Source organism: Drosophila elegans, unplaced genomic scaffold, assembly GCF_018152505.1.
Source record: "Drosophila elegans isolate 14027-0461.03 unplaced genomic scaffold, ASM1815250v1 contig_183, whole genome shotgun sequence".
NCBI classification, from domain to species: Eukaryota; Metazoa; Arthropoda; class Insecta; order Diptera; family Drosophilidae; genus Drosophila; species Drosophila elegans.
In genome coordinates, this window is record NW_024545550.1 from 10,856,438 (window position 1) to 10,876,283 (window position 19,846).

The 19,846-nt window shown below is 41.7% G+C and overlaps 4 protein-coding genes across 5 annotated transcripts; all 4 read left to right on the top strand.

Annotated features, from left to right (window-relative positions):
- Nucleotides 1-103: 103 nt before the first annotated feature.
- LOC108144135 lies at nucleotides 104-2,956 on the top strand. The gene is made up of 3 exons (XM_017268779.1): nucleotides 104-1,804; nucleotides 2,071-2,250; nucleotides 2,846-2,956. Exons 1-3 carry the CDS (start codon nucleotides 104-106, stop codon nucleotides 2,954-2,956), a joined length of 1,992 nt encoding a protein of 663 aa, XP_017124268.1.
- Nucleotides 2,957-3,620: 664 nt separating this feature from the next.
- Nucleotides 3,621-5,435, top strand: LOC108144136. Its single transcript, XM_017268781.1, has one exon. It carries the CDS (start codon nucleotides 3,621-3,623, stop codon nucleotides 5,433-5,435), a length of 1,815 nt encoding a protein of 604 aa, XP_017124270.1.
- An 887-nt stretch (nucleotides 5,436-6,322) lies between these two features.
- On the top strand, nucleotides 6,323-15,584 carry LOC108144137. Its single transcript, XM_017268782.1, has 3 exons — nucleotides 6,323-8,018; nucleotides 9,335-10,848; nucleotides 15,492-15,584. Exons 1-3 carry the CDS (start codon nucleotides 6,323-6,325, stop codon nucleotides 15,582-15,584), a joined length of 3,303 nt encoding a protein of 1,100 aa, XP_017124271.1.
- LOC108144338 (polypeptide N-acetylgalactosaminyltransferase 1) lies at nucleotides 15,169-19,728 on the top strand. Of its 2 annotated transcripts, XM_041707515.1 has the most exons (4): nucleotides 15,169-15,203; nucleotides 15,289-16,259; nucleotides 17,676-18,197; nucleotides 18,502-19,728. In XM_041707515.1, the coding sequence occupies exons 2-4, from the start codon at nucleotides 15,598-15,600 to the stop codon at nucleotides 19,121-19,123; spliced, it is 1,806 nt and encodes a 601-aa protein (XP_041563449.1). In that variant the 5' UTR covers nucleotides 15,169-15,203; nucleotides 15,289-15,597; the 3' UTR covers nucleotides 19,124-19,728. The 2 variants fall into 2 exon arrangements, with proteins under 2 accessions (XP_041563449.1, XP_017124550.2); XM_017269061.2 differs by lacking the exon at nucleotides 15,169-15,203 and having other exon boundaries at nucleotides 15,228-16,259.
- Nucleotides 19,729-19,846: the final 118 nt, after the last annotated feature.

Genomic DNA, 19,846 nt, shown 5'->3' on the forward strand with positions numbered 1-19,846 from the left:
AGTATAAACCCCTTATGGGCAGAAAGCATGCAAAGTATTTAATTAAGTAGATCGGACTACAAACGGGGAAAACACATGGTATTAAATCAGTACGGTGAAGACCATGGTTGGGCTAACAATTTTTATCCTCTGCCTGGGACAAATAAGAGGTCACATCCCGGATGTTCCCATGCAAAGTGAACAAGACCTAGAAGAGGGATTATTTAACCTTCTTTTAAAACTTAGTCATGAAGAAGTATTTGAAACACTGCTGGTCTATGGAGAGAACTGCGTTTTCCATGCGCTATCGAGACGTTTGGAGGTTCCAACAGTGCTGGTGTCTTCGGGGAGCACCAGTTTTGATTGGAGCTTCAGTAGCCTAACTTTGATACTTAGTTGTGGTCCAGACGATGAGAGGGAATCGATCTTTCGCACACTCATTAAACTTCAAAGGAACAAGCGCCTGATTTACCTACCAAAGGATACGCAACCAGACTCTGTGTGTGATAGCTATTCACAGAAAGAGCAATACAATGTAGCCATGGTGAAAGAGGACTTTAACAAGACGGGAGTGATATACACCTGTCGTTTTTATACATATCTCGAAATTGAAGAAGTAGGTCTGAATGATAGTAAGCCGATCTACATTGAACACTTTCAAAACATGCACGGAAAGCCCATCACATCAATGGCAGATCTAGTGCCTCCCCGATCCATGCTGTATTTAGATAAAAAGAGCGGAAAAAGGAAATTGACTGGCTATCTGGGCAATCTGATGAATAGCTTTGCACAAAAAGTTAATGCCTCCTTGCAATTTGAAATCCTAAGCACACAAGTCAGCTTTACAGAGATAATAAGGAGGGTAAGACAAGAGGAGCTTGACATTGGCATTTCTTTGGAGGCCTCAATGTTTTCAGCTGGCTTTGACACAACCACTTACCCATTCTTGCTAACCAGCTACTGTTTGATGCTTCAGTTTCCCTCAAAGTTGCCAATTAACCGGGTATTTGCAATCATCATAGATCGTCGCGTGCTCGGTATTATCTTAGTGATTTTCTGTCTGCTTTCCTTGTTGCTTATTTACAGTCAGAAAATGTCCTGGCAGAATCTGAGCTTACCCAATATCCTGCTTAATGACATAACACTGCGTGGCCTCTTGGGTCAATCACATCCGTTTCCCTCCAATGCCAGCAAACATTTGAGGATGATTTTCTGCATCTTGTGCTTCGCCAGCATGATGATGACCACCATGTATGATGCCTATCTTCAATCCTTCTTCACCAATCCGCCATCGGAAAATCCAGTTCGTTCCTTCAAGAATATTGGAAAACTTAAGCAAAAGCTGGCGATCGCCGCAATGGAGGCGAGATCACTGAGCTTTGTCAACAATTCTCAATTTTGCGAAATCAACACAGATGACATTCAAATCATTGACGGATGGAAGGATTTTTTAAAAATGCGCGACTCGCTTAACATTAGCTATAGTTATGTGGTGACAGAAGATAGCTGGAACATCTATGCTGAGCAGCAAAAAATCTTCAAAAAGCCAATTTTTTACTACGCAAGGGATCTCTGCTTTTCCCGCCAGGTGTTCATGTCCATTCCCATGCGAAAATACTTGCCGTATCGACACATCTTCGAGGAACACATGGTGCGGCAACAAGAGTTCGGATTGGTGAGCTACTGGAGGAGTCGCAGCTTTTTCGAGATGGTGCGACTAGGCATAATGCCCCTCAAGGACCTTAGTCCGCCCACAGTGTATGATCAAGGCCTACTGCTCCAAGATGTCTCCTCTATTATGAAAATGTATGTCGCCGCCATGCTGGTCAGCATTTTCTGCTTTTTATTCGAAATATTAAGCAGAAGTAAGTTTTGGAGCCATTGCCGAAGTTTAAGGAAGTAACAGTTGAATAACCTTAGTACCTACTAATCGTTTATGTGTCGTCAGGAGATCGTTGGACTTCCGTTGCGGAGCAACAGAAAATCTTCAAGAAGCCAGCTTTTTATTACGCCACAGACCTTTGCTTCTCACGTTTGATATTCCTGTAAATTCCCCTTCGTAAATATCTGCCATATCGCCATCTCTTCGAGGAACACATAATACGACAGCACGAGTTCGGATTGGTGAACCACTGGATGGCAAACAGCTTCCTGGACAAGGTTAGACTGGGCATAACGCCCTTCAAGGACCTTAGTCCTCCAACAAGGCAGGAAGCAAGTTTAGTTGTGGAAGATATTTCCTGGCTTCTTAAACTTTATGTTGCCAGCATGGTGCTCAGCATTTTCTGCTTTTTGTCTGAGATTTTTAGCAAAAGTGAGAAGTGGAGACGCTGGCAGGGAATAACAAAGTAACTCGAATGCTTCAAGTACCAGATAAACAACCACTGACCCTGCTTTCAATAAAATGATTATATATGACCAGCCTATACTTTGGACTCCGGGAGCCTCTCAAACAACACATTTGAATCAATTGAAATTTTTCAAAAATAAATATATTACCAAAAAAAATTGTCTATTTAAGTTTTTTTCATTCAATTAAATAAATACAAATTATAACACTTTTAAAGCATTTTAATAATGGGTGGTTATTTCAAAATTATTTGAATATTTAGTCTTTTTGAGTTTACTTAACGAAATTCACGTTTTAATTGGCTAATAAAAGGTTGTACCCTTATAATTACCAACGCAAACGAATCACGGAAAGTGCATGACAAAAGTATTTAAAATGTCATGACTGCTGAAGGTTCCAAACAATTTTTAAAATGGTGCAAAATTCTGAGCTAAAAATTGTTAGATGTAAATAATAACGAATATAAATCTTGAATACTGTAGATATAGGGAGTGAACATTTATGGTTTATTAACAGTCCAGGTACAAGGTGGTCATGAGCTGGGCCGAGGTAGACATGTTGCGATTCGGGAACGACCACAAGCTGCAGAAGGTGAGCGCCGAGCGTATCCAGATGTTCGAAGACTGAGTAATTCGAGCACAACTATATCTTTTCTTGACTATGTTAAGACTGGATCTTACACCGCATACGGATTTTAGCGAGCCTCCCGAGGCATTGGTTATCGACGTAGATGATCTCTACTGGGTCTTGGGCTTATATTTACTTGCATTGGGCATCCGCTGCTAAATAAGGAAGCGCTTTTAATTAACATCTTAATACTAAGTATTTTATTACAGTATATGGCCCACATTTAAATAAGCTTATTTATATTAAATCATTTCACTGGAAACTCTGAAATTGAGGCTGTTATTGTTGTACTGATATGCTATACTTAAATTTACGATGTTGATAGATTTTAATTTGGTACGAAAATTTATAGACCTCAATCTGCGACGCGACTTCCAATTAATAAACTTCATTGGGCTTAGTATTTTCTGCTTCTTATGTAAAATAAAACGATGGGGAATACTGGAGAATAAACAAAAACGACAGAAAGCCATTAAAACCTACCCTTGAGTCTATAAAATTGTAATGCCAATACTAATGGTTCAATCATGTGTTTTAGAGCTCAAACCTTTCAGGCTTGTTAACACAATACACATGGGAAACATGAATATGGCATGCCATTCTAACAGTTCATGCATATTAAAAGTACAAAACGTGCGGAAAGCTCACGAATTTTCCCAGTGACATGGAAACCATGGCCTGGTGGATTATCCTTCTTCTCTGCGCTGGGAACTCAGGTGCCCAGTTAATGGATATAGCCAGTAAAAGTGAACCCTACTTAGAGGAGAGTCTTTTTAATCTTCTTCTAAGATTGCAACTGGAGGAAACCTACGACACTTTGCTTGTCTATGGCGAAGATTGCGTTTTTCACTCCCTGTCCAGACGTTTGGATGTCTCCACAGTGCTGGTGTCCGCAGGTAGCACCAACTTCGATTGGAACTTCAGCAGTCTGACCCTGATAGTTAGCTGTGACCCCGAAGCAGAGAGAGAGGCAACCTATCGCACTCTTATAAAGCTGCAAAGAAATAGGCGTCTGCTCCACCTGCAAGGCAATATCCAACCAGAGTCTGTGTGCAATCGCTATTCACAAATGGAGCAATACAATATAGCAATGGTGAGAGAAGATTTCAATCAAACGGGAGTTGTCTACGCCTGTCGCTTATTTGAAAATCCTAAAGTTGATGAAGTGAACTTACTGGACATAAGAGAAATTTACATTGAAAACTTTAAAAACATGCTTGGCAAACCTATAAGAACAGTGGCGGATCTTTTGCCCCCTCGTTCCATGATATATTTGGATGCAAAGAGCGGTGATAAGAAATTGACAGGGTATGTGGCCAACTTGATTACCAACTTTGCTGAGAAAGTAAATGCTTCCTTGCAACTGGAAGATTTGGGCAATAAATACATTGTAAGGGAAATACTAAAGATGGTGGAGAACGAAGAGCTTGACATTGGCACTACTTTGGATATCTCTTTGAGGACAGCGATCCTTGAAACATCCAGCTACCCATACATTCTGACGTCGTACTGTTTAATGCTGCATGTACCTGCCCAATTGCCCTACAATATGGTCTATGCGATTATTCTGGATCGCCTAGTCCTCGGCATTATCTTTTTGCTGTTCTGCCTACTCTCCGTACTGTTAATATATAGTAAGAAAATGTCGTGGCAGGACCTGAGCCTGGCCAACATCCTGCTAAACGACAAGAGCCTACGCGGCCTCTTAGGCCAATCGTTTCCGTTTCCCGCCAACGCAAGCAAACACCTGAGGATCATATTTTGCATACTTTGCTTTGCAAGCATCATGATAACCACCATGTACGAGGCCTATCTGCAATCTTTTTTTACGAACCCCCCATCTGAATCTAAAATTCACTCCTTCCGGGATATTGGTAAACATCACCCAGTTGCAATCCCCTCAATTGAGATTGATGCCCTGATCAGGACAAATAATTCGAATTTCCAAGAAATTCGTAAAGACGATTTAGTGATCTTTGACAATCTGCCGGAGTGCTATGTACTGCGCGACTCATTTAACTCCAGCTACAGTTTTGCGGTGACGGGAGATCGTTGGAGCTCCTACGCGGAGCAGCAGGAACTCTTCAAAGAGCCAGTCTTCTATTTCGCAAGAGACCTCTGCTTTTCTCGCCTGCTATTCATGTCCATTCCCCTGCGAGCGCACCTGCCATATCGACACCTCTTCGAGGAGCACATGATGCGACAGCAGGAGTTCGGCCTGGTGATTTTCTGGCGGGGCAACAGCTTCTTCGACATGGTGCGACTGGGACTGACACCTCTCAAGGACTTAAGCCATCCAAGAGCATACTCCCCAAGTCTACTATTGGAGGATGTCTCTGGGATACTGAAACTCTACCTGGCTGCCATGGTGCTCAGTATTTTCTGCTTTTTATTGGAGTTGGGTGAAAAAAAGTGGAGGCGCTGGCGTGATTTGGCGAAACAACTTTGTTCTAAGTTTGACTTTCGCAGAGGACTATAGCTCACTTATCATCCCAATTTCTTAGAGGTGATGTTTTAAACATGGCTTTTTGGTTGCTATTGAGCTTTTGGGACCTTTAAGCTACTGGATAACCTTAAAAACATTTAACTTAACATAAGTTAATTAGTAGTCTTTATCTCTTTTAATATACTTTATACTTTTTTTTTTTAACTTTTTGATGTGTAAGCGGTAAATTAATAAACTTAAATAACCATGGCTATACTATGATGGCCTTTCCTTTATCAATGCTAAGGAAATGTTGTTTAGTGTTTTTTGAGCGAACGCAGCTATTACCTTACAAGGAAGCCATATGGCCAAAAAAGATCGTGGATATTTAGTGTGCTTGGCATATTTAAGTTCTGGTTGAAGTTAATAGCACTTTATTAATATGCTTACAGCTGATCTGCGGTCTATTGCTGATGTAGAGGGACAATCTAAAATAACTGTTTGCAGAGGATGGGGGTGCTGCACGCTCTTAGCTTCTAGTTTTGGCTATGCAGTTCAACATATGGCGCCACCTAAACAGCCATTGTTTTGTGAGGGTATATTTAATTTGAAATTTGTTAACTAAATAACGGTTTCTTATAGACGGTGACCTGAACTGTAGCTTTCTTATTTGTTTGATTTAGATTTGGTTATGGTTTAATAAGTTAATTTATAGAAGCTCAGTATTTTCTGCAAACACAATAGAAAACCATTAAAATTTATCCTTGAGTCCACAAATTTGTAATGCCACCCCTGATTGCCAAATCATGGGTTGTAGTTCAGGATTGTTAACACAATCCACCAGGGAAACATAAAAAGTACATGCCATTTTAACAGTTCATGCATATTACAAGTACTAAACGTGAGGAAAGTTCACAAATTCTCACAGTGACATGGAAACCATGGCCTGGTGGGTTATCCTTCTTCTCTGCGCTGGGAACTCAGGTGCCCAGTTAATGGATATAGCCAGTAAAAGAGAACCCTACTTAGAGGAGAGTCTGTTTAATCTTCTTCTAAGATTGCAACTGGAGGAAACCTACGACACTTTACTTGTCTATGGAGAAGATTGCCTTTTCCACTCCCTGTCCAGACGTTTGGATGTCTCCACAGTGCTGGTGTCTTCGGGAAGCACTAATTTTGATTGGAATTTCAGCACCCTAACACTTGTACTTAGTTGTGGGTTTCAAGCCGAGAAAGAGGAAAACTATCGAACCCGGATGAAGCTGCAAACAAACAGGCGTCTAATCCTTCTGAGGGATGATATTCAACCAGAGACTGTATGCGAATATTACACGAAAAAGGACCAGTATAATATAGCCATGGTAAAAGTCGACTTCGATCAGTTTGGAGAAGTCAACTCCTGTCGCATTTTTCAAGACCGAAAATATAAGAAGATCAATATTTTCGAGGGTCAACACATTTTCATAGAACAATTTCGAAACATGCGCGGAGCTCCGATCAGAACAATCACAGACAACTTCGCTCCCGGATGCATGATTTACAGAGACCCGAAAACAGGTGAAGAGAAGTATACTGGATTTCTGGCTAATTTGATAGTCCACTTCGTGAAGAAGGTAAATGCCACCATGGCTATGCAGCTTAATTTGATTGAGGACGGAGGGCAAATATCGTTCGATAGTATTTCAAATTGGACGTCGGAGGACCTTCTGGATATTGGCATGAGCGAAGGCGCATCCTGGGACATGTCGAACTACGATACGCTTTCTTATCCGTACCTAGTAACATCTCACTGCTTCATGGTTCCTCTTCCGGACTTGGTGCCATTCAGAGAGCTGTACATGCTAATCGTAGATCCCCCCGTCCTGGCCGCGCTCTTTGTTATATTCTGCACCATCTCGCTGCTCCAGTTCTACACCCAGAGGAAGTCCTGGCGCGGCTTGAGCCTGTCCGGCGTGCTGCTAAACGATATTTGTTTGAGGGGATTTGTTGCTCAGCCGTTTCCCTTTCCACTTCAGTCCAGCAAAAAACTGAAACTGCTGTGCCTGATTGTTTGCTTTACCAGCCTCATGAGCACCACCATGTATTTGTCATATCTGCAGAGCTTCATGTGTGGTTTGCTGCACGAGCCGATGATGCGCAGCGTACTCGATGTGGAGAAGTCCAGGTACAAGGTGGCCGTACCCTGGTTCGAACTGGATGTGCTGCTAAGCTTTAACATCACCAAGGAGAAGATGCTGATCATAGAGGACGCCGACCAATTCGATCTATTGCGGAGGAGCTTTGATGGTAATTTTATCTACCCGATAGTGGAAGCACGCTGGAGCACCTTCAACGAACAGCAGAAACTCTTCGCCAACCCCATGTTCTACTACTCCGATTCACTCTGTCTATACAACGTCGACACCTTGACTATTCCTATTCGACGACACCTGCCCTATCGTGATCTCTTCGAGGAGCACATTATGCGCCAGCATGAGTTTGGCTTGCCGATGTACTGGATCGCTCGGAGCTTTATGGATATGGTGACCCTCAAACTTACGCCGTTTCAGGACTTAAGTCCACCACGCCGGAATGATCAAATCGAAATAGGGGATATTGTTTGGGTTTTAGGCATGTTCGGGGCTGGATTAGGCATAAGTTGCTGCTGCCTTGCCATTGAGCTTTTGGGATCTCTAAGCTGCTGGAGACGCTTTAAACTCTTAGGATTAAGGGTTAGGAATTGATATCTTTGTGACCAGAGCTTTGATTAATCTTTGTACTGTACTTTAAAATATGTTTCATCGCTATCTGAATAAAGCTAAACAATTTATTATGAATAATGGTGGCTCTATTGGTGATATAATTTGTTTACTTCTGAATGGATATGAGTGAAAACTAAAAATAACGGTCAGATACCCGTGATTATATTATAATAATTACCTTTTTAAAACATTGACATACTAACATTTGCCATACCTTATTAAATGTTTCAATAAAAACAAGTCCTATATCTCTCTTTATTCCGGAAATCTCGACGTATATTAGCTTATTTACTCTTTCATCGTCCTTGAACTTTTAGCCATGTTAACACAATGTGCGAAACATAACAATGCACTATGGGGCAAACGACTACTTTTTGTGGCATTAATTAATAACTTAAAAACGAAGACATTTTCTGGGGCTTTGTTTTTTAAATTAAGTCCATGATACGGAAAGCAAGGTTTAAAAAAAAATGGGTGGGGCTACGCCCTTTTTAGGGATTTTTTTTTTTTGCTAAATATTTTTTTTGTATTCAAAAGATTATGTTAAAAAAGTACACGTTTGGAAAAAAAATGGGCATGGTTTTTTATTAGGAATTAACATTTTATTCTTTTCTTTTCTTTTCTTTTTTTCTTTTTTTTTTTTAGAAAAGTAATTAAATAATATACAACATGTAACAAGTTTTAGAGTTTGAAAGTGATTAAATCACTTTGTAGCTCTATTTAAAAATAACAAATCACTACAAGCTTTTAGTTTTTTTGGGGTTATATCTTACACAAGATGCAAGGGCCAAAACAATCATTATCTATCAATATATAGCTGCCTTTAACAGCTGAAAGCTTAACAGTGATGCGCTCTGTTCAAATTTTTTGTTTGCAACTTTAATATTAGAGTTATTGCAATCCATCGCGATTGAAACAAAAAATATTTAACGACTGTTAAAAATATGTTTTGGCCGAAAAATGTGGTCGGTGGCCCCATAATGCAATGGCATGCCTAACGAACATTAACAGCAATAAATTAGAGGCGTTTAAGGTACAAAACGTGAGCAGTGCACGGTATATTAAACAGTCACATTAGAGCCATGGCTTGGTTAGTTAGCATTCTTTTCTGCCTCGGGATTTCAAGGGCTCAGTTCTCGGATATAATTGTTAACGGGAATCTAGATCTACAGGAAATACTATTAAGACTTCTCGCAAAATTGCACCTCGAAGATAAGTACGACATACTGTTAATCTACGGAGAGGATTGTGTTTTTCCTTCCCTAACCAGACGTCTGCCAATATCCACAGTGCTGGTGTCTTCGGGAAGCACAAACTTCGACTGGAACTTCGGCTCCCTAACACTTATAATTAGTTGTGGGTTTCAAGCCGAGAAAGAGGAAAACTATCGAACCCGGATGAAGCTGCAAGCAAACAGGCGTTTAATCCTTCTAAGGGAGGATATTCAACCAGAGACCGTATGCGAATATTACACGAAAAAGGACCAGTATAATATAGCCATGGTAAAAGTTGACTTCGATCAGGACGGAGTAGTCCACTCGTGTCGATTTTTTCAAGACCAAAAATATGAGAAGATCAATATTTTCGAGGGTCAACACATTTTCATAGAACAATTTCGAAACATGCGCGGAGCTCCGATCAGAACAATCTCAGACAACTTGGCTCCTGGATGTATGATCTACCGGGATCCAAAATCAGGTGAAGAGAAGTACACCGGATTCGTGGCCAATTTGCTAAACAATTTCGTGGAAAAAGTTAATGCCACCATGGAAATGCAGGTTAATTTAAATGAGGCCGGAGAGAAAATATCGTTTGTGAATATTTCAAAGTGGACGGCGGAGGACCTTCTGGACATTGGCATGAGCGAATCCGCATCCTGGCATATGTGGAACTACGATACGCTTTCTTATCCGTACCTAATAACTTCCCACTGCTTCATGGTTCCTCTTCCGGATTTGGTGTCGTACAATGACCTGTACTTGCTAATCATAGATCCGCCCGTCCTGGCCGCGCTCTTTGTTATATACTGCACCATCTCGCTGCTCCAATTCTACACCCAGAGGAAGTCCTGGCGCGGCCTAAGCCTGTCCAGAATGCTGACGAACGATATGTGTTTGAGGGGATTTTTGGGTCAGTCGTTCCCATTTTCCCGTCACTCCAGCAGAAAACTGAAACTGCTTTGTCTGATTGTTTGCTTTACCAGCGTAATGCTCACCACCATGTATGTGTCATACCTGCAGAGCTTCATGTGGGGCACTCTGCGCCAGCCGATTATGCTGAGCGTACTCGATGTGGAGAGGTCCAGGTACAAGGTGGCCATACCCAGTTTCGAATTGGAAGTGCTGCTAAGTTTAAACCTCAGCGTGGAGAAGTTGCTGATCTTCGAGGACGCCAGCCAATTCGAGCAGTTGCGGGAGACCTTTAACGGCGATTATATCTACCCGATTACCGAAGTCCGCTGGATCACCTTCAACGAACAGCAGAAGCTCTTCGCATATCCCCTATTCTACTACTCACATTCACTGTGTCTATACAACGTCGACACCTACACTGTTCCCATAAGACGTCACCTGCCCTATCGCGATCTCTTCGAGGAGCACATTTTGCGCCAGAATGAGTTTGGTTTGCCGAGGTACTGGATCGATCGAAGCTTTACCGATATGCTATGGCTAAAACTTAAGCGGTATGAGGACTTAAGTCCACCACTCCTGGATGATGAAATCGAAGTAAAAAATCTTTTTTGGGTATTAGGCATGTTTGTGGCTGGATTAAGCATAAGTTGCTGTTGTTTTGCCATTGAGCTTTTGCGATCTATAAGCTGCCGGAGACGCTTTAGAATACCTATGTGTAAAAGGGTTAAGAAATAACTTCTTTGTCTCTATTTAAATTTAGACTTACTTCATCATTGCCTTGAATTTTAGGAACATTTGTCTCGTAAGCTAAGCAAAGTTAATAAATGTTTTAATTTGTTACGCTTGAACTTTAAACCATCAATATTAAAACTTAAGGTTGCCTTTCATTTATTTACGTTTTGGTTGGTGTCGGGAGAAAAAAGTCCGATTTTAACATTTAGCTCTTGTTATTTCCGAGATCATGAAGATTTATTTAATTAATTTTATTTAAAAATTTATTTGGGAATTAGATGATGCTATTTCGCCTCGAAGATTCTGGAATTTATAAGATTCTGGAGACGCCTAAGAAATGAATACTTTTATCTTTACAAATTCGAATAAGCTCTTTGACTAAAATATTTTGCAACATAATCTGAATTAAATGGAAAAGTTTCGCTAGCATGACTAAACTAATTCCGCTCAACCTTCGTCAAAGCCATAAAACAAACAAAGAAATGTTGAATTGGGATTAGCCACCTCCGCACAATAAATGATAGCGGATATGGAGACGCAGCGGTTATTGTTGGCCCTGTGTTATTCAAATGGGTCCGAATCATCACATCGGAGGTTGCAAACATTGAGACAATGCTCAATTTTGGATATTGATCGATACGCGATATTGATTTTGATGTGGATTTAAAAGACAATCGGACGTATCTATAGCTGTCCATCTGCGATGCGATTGTGAAGACCCCCATCGAAATGTGCATTCCATCTGATATGATGAGTCGACCCAATGAACTGAGCAAATGTTCGATGACATCTCACATGATTGGCTCTTACATAAATATGCCCAAAAGCAGACGACAATGCGGGTGTCTCAGCAGGGTCCGGGGATTATGCAAAACACCAACTTGCTACCGCCATAAAGTCGCCTTAGTTTGTGCATATTCGATCCGATTCATAATTTTGATCGTCACTTTGGCGCCACTTTTGACGCGTGCTGATTGGACCTAGGGCACTGGAATTAAAATTGGAATTGGGATGTTGAATTGGGGATTGAGGATTGGGGATTGGGTAACCGGCTAACCCCCAAACTGATATAGTGGGTGAGACAATGGCTTGGCATTGTCATGGCCAAGCCAGTCAGTATCGTGAAATCTTTCACTTTCGATTTAGTTGTAAACGAAGTTCCCCTTTTAAAATCGATCGAACTGGATCATAAATCACGCTGGCTAGCGTATGACAATGTGGCATCATTACGCTTTCCAGGCTGATCAATTTGTCATGGGAAGTCGTGGACTTGCTCCAGCTCTGATCTGATATAATCCGATCCGATCAGATCCGACCTGTGCTCATCCCTACTCTCAACGCAATCATCGCAATTGCTCAACCTTTTGACATTTGCAAAGGCATTCGAGGCGAAGCGAAACGAAAGTCGAATCCGTAAAATCTATGGCAAACATTTTTCAATTGCTAACCCAATCCCAATTCTGTTATTATCATCCGCCGTTGACTGCCCATTTCCATTGATGGATGGTGATCGTTAGTCGACCATTTCTTGGCTGCTTGTGTGATCTTCAGGGTCATTTAGATTTAATAGATTTCTGCGGCTCGAGTCATTATGGCCAGCACCTTAACCGCAGTCGGCTCACATGTGTAACAATGTCTGTCTGGCAGCGGTTAAACTGTTTTTCGCTTGTTGTTTTTAACCCTTTTTTTATTGTTGGAAGCGCATTAATGAGACCTCGTTGGGGGCTTCAGGCACCCTCGTTATTGAATAGAGTAATTTTGAAAAATTATTTATCGAGCACTTCTGCTATTTACACAAACTTTTTTGCAGCCCCTCGACGGCGGCTTAAGTTTCAATCCGGTTGCGGCTCATAACACTTAAGAGCCAACTAATTCGGCCTCAGGCCATTAAGCATTTCACAAATGTGCTGAAAATGCATAATTTTCGGTGGCGCTAATAAAAGAGTATTTCAAATTTCAAATTTAAGAGGTGTTAATTTTTTCGACCAGAGAAACTAATCTGTTTCAATGCCGGATTCGCTGCATTTTAACAAACTAGTATTTTGAGGTCGCACATAAAATGAAATTCCGATTCCAAAATCTCGTCTCCCTCTTTCTGCTCTGTGTTTCGGGGGTTTTCAGTAACTAAAACAAAGGCCCCCGCCAAGCAGGTTCATCCCACTGTGCCCAGACAGACTACAAAGTAATTTATTTCCTTCCTACTTTTTGTCGCTCAAAGCCATTAGGGAGTTTTAGCCAAGATTGGCAAAACAGTTGCCACCTTTCAGCGACTTCCAGTTGCTTCCCACAAATGTGGCGTTCGACTCTGAAAACTCCAATTACCATGGCTCTTTGGAGCACTTTGAACTTTAATTTACTTGCTGCTGGGTTGCTGATCTGGCCTGTGCCGCCTCCCGCAGCGACACCAATGCGTATACGTAACGTATTAATTATGCGGCCCAAGAGCTCGCATTAAAAACAAAAAAAATAAAAACAGATTCGTACGTTAATTAGGTAAATTAATCACAGACCTCCGAAAAACGGGCACAGTCTTGTTTGGCACCAATTCGAAGCATTACAAAATGAAAGTTGCGATGAGAACCAAACTCAATAAGAATTAAAATGAGATTTAAGCGAGCTGAAAGCAACATCGGCAACATGTGGTTGCATGTTTGGGCCAACAGGCGGAGCAACAAGTTTTAAATGGGAAACCCATTTGTTTCGATTTACCAACAAATGAACATGCCATTTGTGCATTAAGTGCCGGCCAAAAGTGTCAAGTGCGTGGCAGTCAGTCGGTCAGTCCCTTTCGTTTTCAACGGTACTTAAGTGCAGGAAATATTTGATTTAAATTTCCTCTCTTCTAAGTAATTGATGTGCCAACTGGGGCAAACAAATGCGTGATGGAAGAGCATAGCGTGCTGGTTGGTTATAACTATGCATTTCAAGTTCACACATAATATAACAAGTCATAATAACAGTGACTGCGCCCGACAACTTAATCCTGGCACAGTATTGAATATTGTTTGCAATGATTAGTTCACTAAACGATTGATTGCGTGATTTCGTACACACTATTTGGTGTCTAGTTAAGAGCGTCAAAAATGATTAATTTTAAAGAAAAAGAGCAAACAAATATTAACAGAAACAAAAAAAATATCCATATATTTATATTAAATCTAAATTAATAAACAAAACTTGCCAAGCCAAATAAAATTAATGAAAATTGTAATGCCACCCCAAAATACACTTTTGAACTTATATGTCAAACCTTTAAAATTATACAAAAAATAATATAAAATTATAAATTAATCCATGATAACTTAAATTGTAAGCCTTTTGTGACTAGTGTGTTTGTTTTAAGTTGAATTAAAACTTTAGCCCAAGGACGATCACTATTTATTCCAGTTAGATATACAAAGTACTTTCAATCTTTCAAAATAAAAACCAGTAAGAAATTTTTAGCCGTGACACAATCCATGGCTTAAAGACGGTGCTTCCAGAGTTGAAAAAAAAGTTTCAAGATCGTGCTACCAGATCGTCAAACAGTTTTCCGTAGATGCAAGTCCAAGCTAAGTCCGTAATATGTCTACCAAAGTTCTCAACCGCACACTTTGACATTAGAAAAAAATTGTTTACATATTTTTTGTTAACATTTTTAAATTTCTTTAGATAACCGGCTGACCCCCGTGTCGGAATCATTTTTTTAATATTGAGTTTATAAACCTTGTTTAATTACAACAACTTGTATGCTATAAAGAACTAAAATATTTATTTATTTGCTTTCATTAAAAATAATGACGATACAGAACTGACTAACTAAAGTTTTATTATTCAGCAAATAGTTTTTAAATTTTCTTTTTGACTAAACTTGTTTTTAATTGGGTTTATTTATTTAAAATGGCAACAAACTAGTCGAAAATGTGTGGATATAAAAAAGTAAAATTTCAATGTTTATATGTTTGGTTTATAGTTAACAATGAACAGCTAACTTGCATCTACCCAGCAATATTCTTAGATAAATATAACTTAAATTATAAGTTGAGCAAGGCACACAGTTACTATATATAAGACGGTTCAAAAAACGCAAAGCATAGAATAAAAATCCTTTTTCTCAGCTATCCAGGAGTTTTGCTACAAATATTACCTTTAAGGCCCACTGTACTGGCGGTATAAAACTTTTCGCAAGCACTTGGTAACACTAAAGAGAAGCAACAGCGTATAAAAAAACATGCTGAGTACGTTCCTTTTTGTTGTTTTCTGAATGGTTGCTGTTTTTGTTGTTGTTGTGGCAGTCGCGCTTAGAATTAATATTAAATTTAGTCGTTTAAGCCACTCCACAAAGCGGCGCGGCGCTGAACGGACGGAAAACGAGCAGAAACTGGAATTGAACGCGAACGCGAACGCCGAGAGCCACGAAACATATGTGTCTGTATTTTTGCCAGCGATGCGGAGCTAAATGATTGAGTAGTGGACAAACCAACGGCAATCGGATCTGGCAATCACGATCCCGATTCGATCCGCAGAGCCACGTCTGCGTGGAGCTACCTGCCCAGTGCTACCTCAGGAACCCCTTGGAACTCCCTTCCCATCCCAGCGAGCAGATACCCAGCAGATAGCCAATTCAACAACATGCTGCCTCGGTTCCGTTCCTTTTACGGCAAGCTAATCATATTCATCCTGGTCGCCCTGTGCTTCATCCTCTACAGCAAGGTGCAGCAGAATGGATCGCCGGAGCAGGAACAGGTGGCGCCACCTGCCCGGGCGGCCGCCCTGCGCGGCCATGGACGCGAACGGTTCGAGGCCTACAGCGATAGCGAGAACGAGATAGCCAGACCCGCCACCCAGTCGCCCTACGAACAGGTCATCCAGCTGGACCTCCAGAAGCAGCAGGTCGGCCTCGGCGAACAGGGCGTGGCAGTGCATCTGTCGGGCGCCGCCAAGGAGCGCGGTGATGCCATCTACAAGAAGATTGCCCTGAACGAGGAGCTGAGCGAGCAGTTGACCTACAACCGGAGTGTCGGTGACCACCGGAATCCACTGTGCGCCAAGGAGCGCTACGACGCGGAATCCCTACCCAGCGCCAGCGTGGTCATCATCTTCTTCAACGAACCCTACTCCGTGCTGCTGCGCACCGTGCACAGCACCCTGAGCACCTGCAACGCGAAGGCCCTCAAGGAGATCATCCTGGTGGACGACGGCAGCGACAACGTGGAGCTGGGCGCCAAGCTGGACTACTACGTCCGCACCAGGATACCCGCCGGCAAGGTCACCGTGCTGCGGCTCAAGAACCGGTGAGTTAACCAGCGGATAGGGCTAAGTTACCATCTTCCAAACAATTTAATATACATTTTAGTTAACTTAGATTCTATAAGCTGTTTTTAGTTTAAATTGGCTCTGAGTAAACATTTTAAAAACAAATCCAAAAACATTAATAGAGCTCTGTGGCATTTGTTTTAAATGTTCGACTTAACACTTAATGAATGAGATTTGTGATAAAGACTTCCATTTAGAGCAACCTAGTTTGATTATTATTAAACACTCGAGAAAATAATATATAATCTACAAAGTGGATTTCCTGATTTAATTGAACATCAACAACACATACTTCATATTAAAAATAATGTGATAACGTAAGTTTAATTATTGCCACAAGCAGTTAATAGGCAGCAATCAAACAAAAAATGTTTTTTCTATCAAAGTAAATACGCAAGAACACCCAATTAATAAGAATTATAAATAATTTTATGTAGAGTTTGATTTATAAAACTAAAAATAATTTTCTGTTTCTTTTACAAAAAATGGGAATCAAGTTTTGCAACTTTTATTGTATTTTAATAAAGTAAAAACCTAGCAAAAGTGAAAGGAGCTAAAGTTATTAAGTAAGCTTCTTCGAGCCTCTATTCAATATTTAATATTTAAATTTCAATATTTAAATAGTTTTGATTATGAGAAAATAATATCTAGAATCTTCAAGATTTAAATAGTTTTGATTATGAGAAAACAATATCAATAGAATTTGTATCTCAAATCTTGCTAAACGGCTAACTTACTATTAATATGACCTTTGATAAATGCAAAACGAATGTGTTAAACTTTAGAGCACGCGTTTCGTTATTTGTGAGACACAAATTGCTAACACTTATTACTTTATAGTGGCGAGGGCCTACTGTAAATTCCAAAATCATAACTGGGCGAGGTGCCAAGAAGTGAAAAGAAAACACCTAGATTTTCCCCATCATTGCCTGTGAGCTAGGAAAAGTTCAGCGATTCGGCTAATCGAATCGCTGGCTGGTTGAACTCATTTGAATAACTTGTTTGCCATGTCGGACGCGCATGGAGCATCTTCTTTTTGGCCAGAACCGACAAACGCTCAAAAGCCAAAAACCAAAAACCAAAAAACTAAAGACTGAACAGCAGAAAAAATGAAGAGAAAACCAGTTCGTCAAGTTACGATTATGTGTGGTGTTGTGGGCTTGACTTTTTGTAACTCCCAGACTTGGTTTCTGCGTGCATTACACTCGTCAGCCCGCAAGCTTTGCACACTTTCTGATGACTTCACGCCGCCAAAGCCATGTAGGCTGGTGTTAATCGAGCTTGGCAAACGATCGAAGGTTTTCGGCTGCTGACCCAATAAATTTGTTTTGTTTTGTTTTGTTTGGTTTTTGCCCTTCACATTGCTAAAGAAAGTTTTGGCCTCTCTTTTCCAGATTGGGTTTGATTCGTGCCCGATTGGCCGGAGCTCGAATCGCGACGGGGGATGTGCTCATCTTCTTGGACGCCCACTGCGAGGGCAACATCGGCTGGTGCGAGCCGCTTCTGCAGCGGATCAAGGAGTCGCGGACGAGCGTCCTGGTGCCCATCATCGATGTGATCGATGCCAACGACTTCCAGTACAGCACCAATGGCTACAAGTCCTTCCAGGTGGGCGGCTTCCAGTGGAACGGCCACTTCGACTGGATTAACCTGCCGGAGCGGGAGAAGGAGCGCCAGCGGCGCGAGTGCAAGCAGGAGCGGGAGATCTGTCCCGCCTACAGTCCCACCATGGCCGGCGGCCTGTTCGCCATGGATCGCCGATACTTCTGGGAGGTGGGCAGCTACGACGAGCAAATGGACGGCTGGGGTGGCGAGAACCTGGAGATGTCCTTCCGCATCTGGCAGTGCGGAGGCACCATCGAGACGATTCCCTGCTCCAGGGTGGGACACATATTCCGCGACTTCCATCCCTACAAGTAAGTTGTATTCAGGGGTTATATACCATTAGAAGTCAGAAAAAATCCAATTTTCCCGGATTTTTTTTTATCTTAAACTTTGTAGTATTTAAACTTTATTTTAAGTCTTATATTTAGAAAGGAGCTGCAGCTTATCTACCGGAGCTCCTTTCAAAAACCTATTCCAGTTCTATGTAACCATTTAAATTATATATTTACTGGCTGCTGTAATGCTAAAACTGACTTTCTAAGCAGATTACTGTTGCTTTGATCTCTGACATGATATTTAGCCATATTCTAATGGGCTCATTTGAATTCTTTTTAGATTTCCCAACGATCGCGACACACACGGCATTAACACTGCCCGCATGGCTCTGGTGTGGATGGATGAGTACATCAACATCTTCTTCCTGAACCGACCGGACCTGAAGTTCCACGCGGACATTGGCGATGTGACCCACCGAACGATGCTGCGCAAGAAGCTGCGCTGCAAGAGCTTCGAGTGGTACCTGAAGAACATCTATCCGGAGAAGTTTGTGCCCACCCAGGAAGTGCAGGGCTGGGGCAAGGTGCATGCGGTCAGCTCGAACATATGCCTGGACGATCTGCTGCAGAACAACGAGAAGCCCTACAATGCGGGACTTTATCCGTGCGGCAAGGTGCTGCAGAAGTCGCAGCTGTTCTCCTTCACCAACTCGCAGGTGCTGCGCAACGAGCTGAGCTGTGCGACGGTGCAGCACAGCGAGTCGCCACCGTACCGCGTGGTGATGGTGCCCTGCATGGAGAATGACGAGTTCAACGAGCAGTGGCGCTACGAGCGCCAGCACATCATCCACAGCAACACGGGCCTGTGCCTGGACCACAAGGGCCTGAAGAGCCTGGACGACGCCCAGGTGGCGCCCTGCGATCCCCACAGCGAATCCCAGCGATGGACCTTCGAGCACTGAGCCGAGTGGCCCGAAAAGTGGGGGGAACGGGATGGGGACCGGGATGGGGACCAAACCAACTGAGAGATACTGACTAACGCCGACTGAACGGAACTCGAATTCAAATCAGAACAACACTGTGTAAATATCGAATACTAGAACTATATATATATATTTTCTATACACTGATCGTGTATATTTAAGTTGAGGAGACGGACGGGGTAGCTAGTGCAAATCAAATGGAGTCAAATCAAATCAAATTAAACAGCAAATCAAACGCAAACGAGTCATTTGGAAAGCTAATAACAATTAACTGTGTGTTGTGTACTTTGTGTGTATAAATATAAATATAAATAGAGCAAGTTGTGTAAAGATAGTATGTCGGAACAGCCACATCCTATTTAAATGATATAGTCTTCATGTGATCATACATAGGGATGTAAGGCAGGCAGGGTGTGGAACGTTTGCATTCCATGGCCAGGGGATTCACCGCGGCAATAACCAACTATGTAAACTGTAAACTAAAAGTGTTGTAAGCATTTAACTACTAACATAACAATTTTGCCATTTGTTTTCATGAATAAAACACTTCCGACTGGAAGATGCAGTGCACATCTTCAAACGAACCACCCCAGTAGTAGTAGCCTCATTTGTTTGGGCCAGAGCCAGAGGTGTTGGCCCGATGAAATGTAACCAGTTGTGATGCTCCCAAGGTCGAGTTCAGGGCTAATTAAGCTGTAGCTG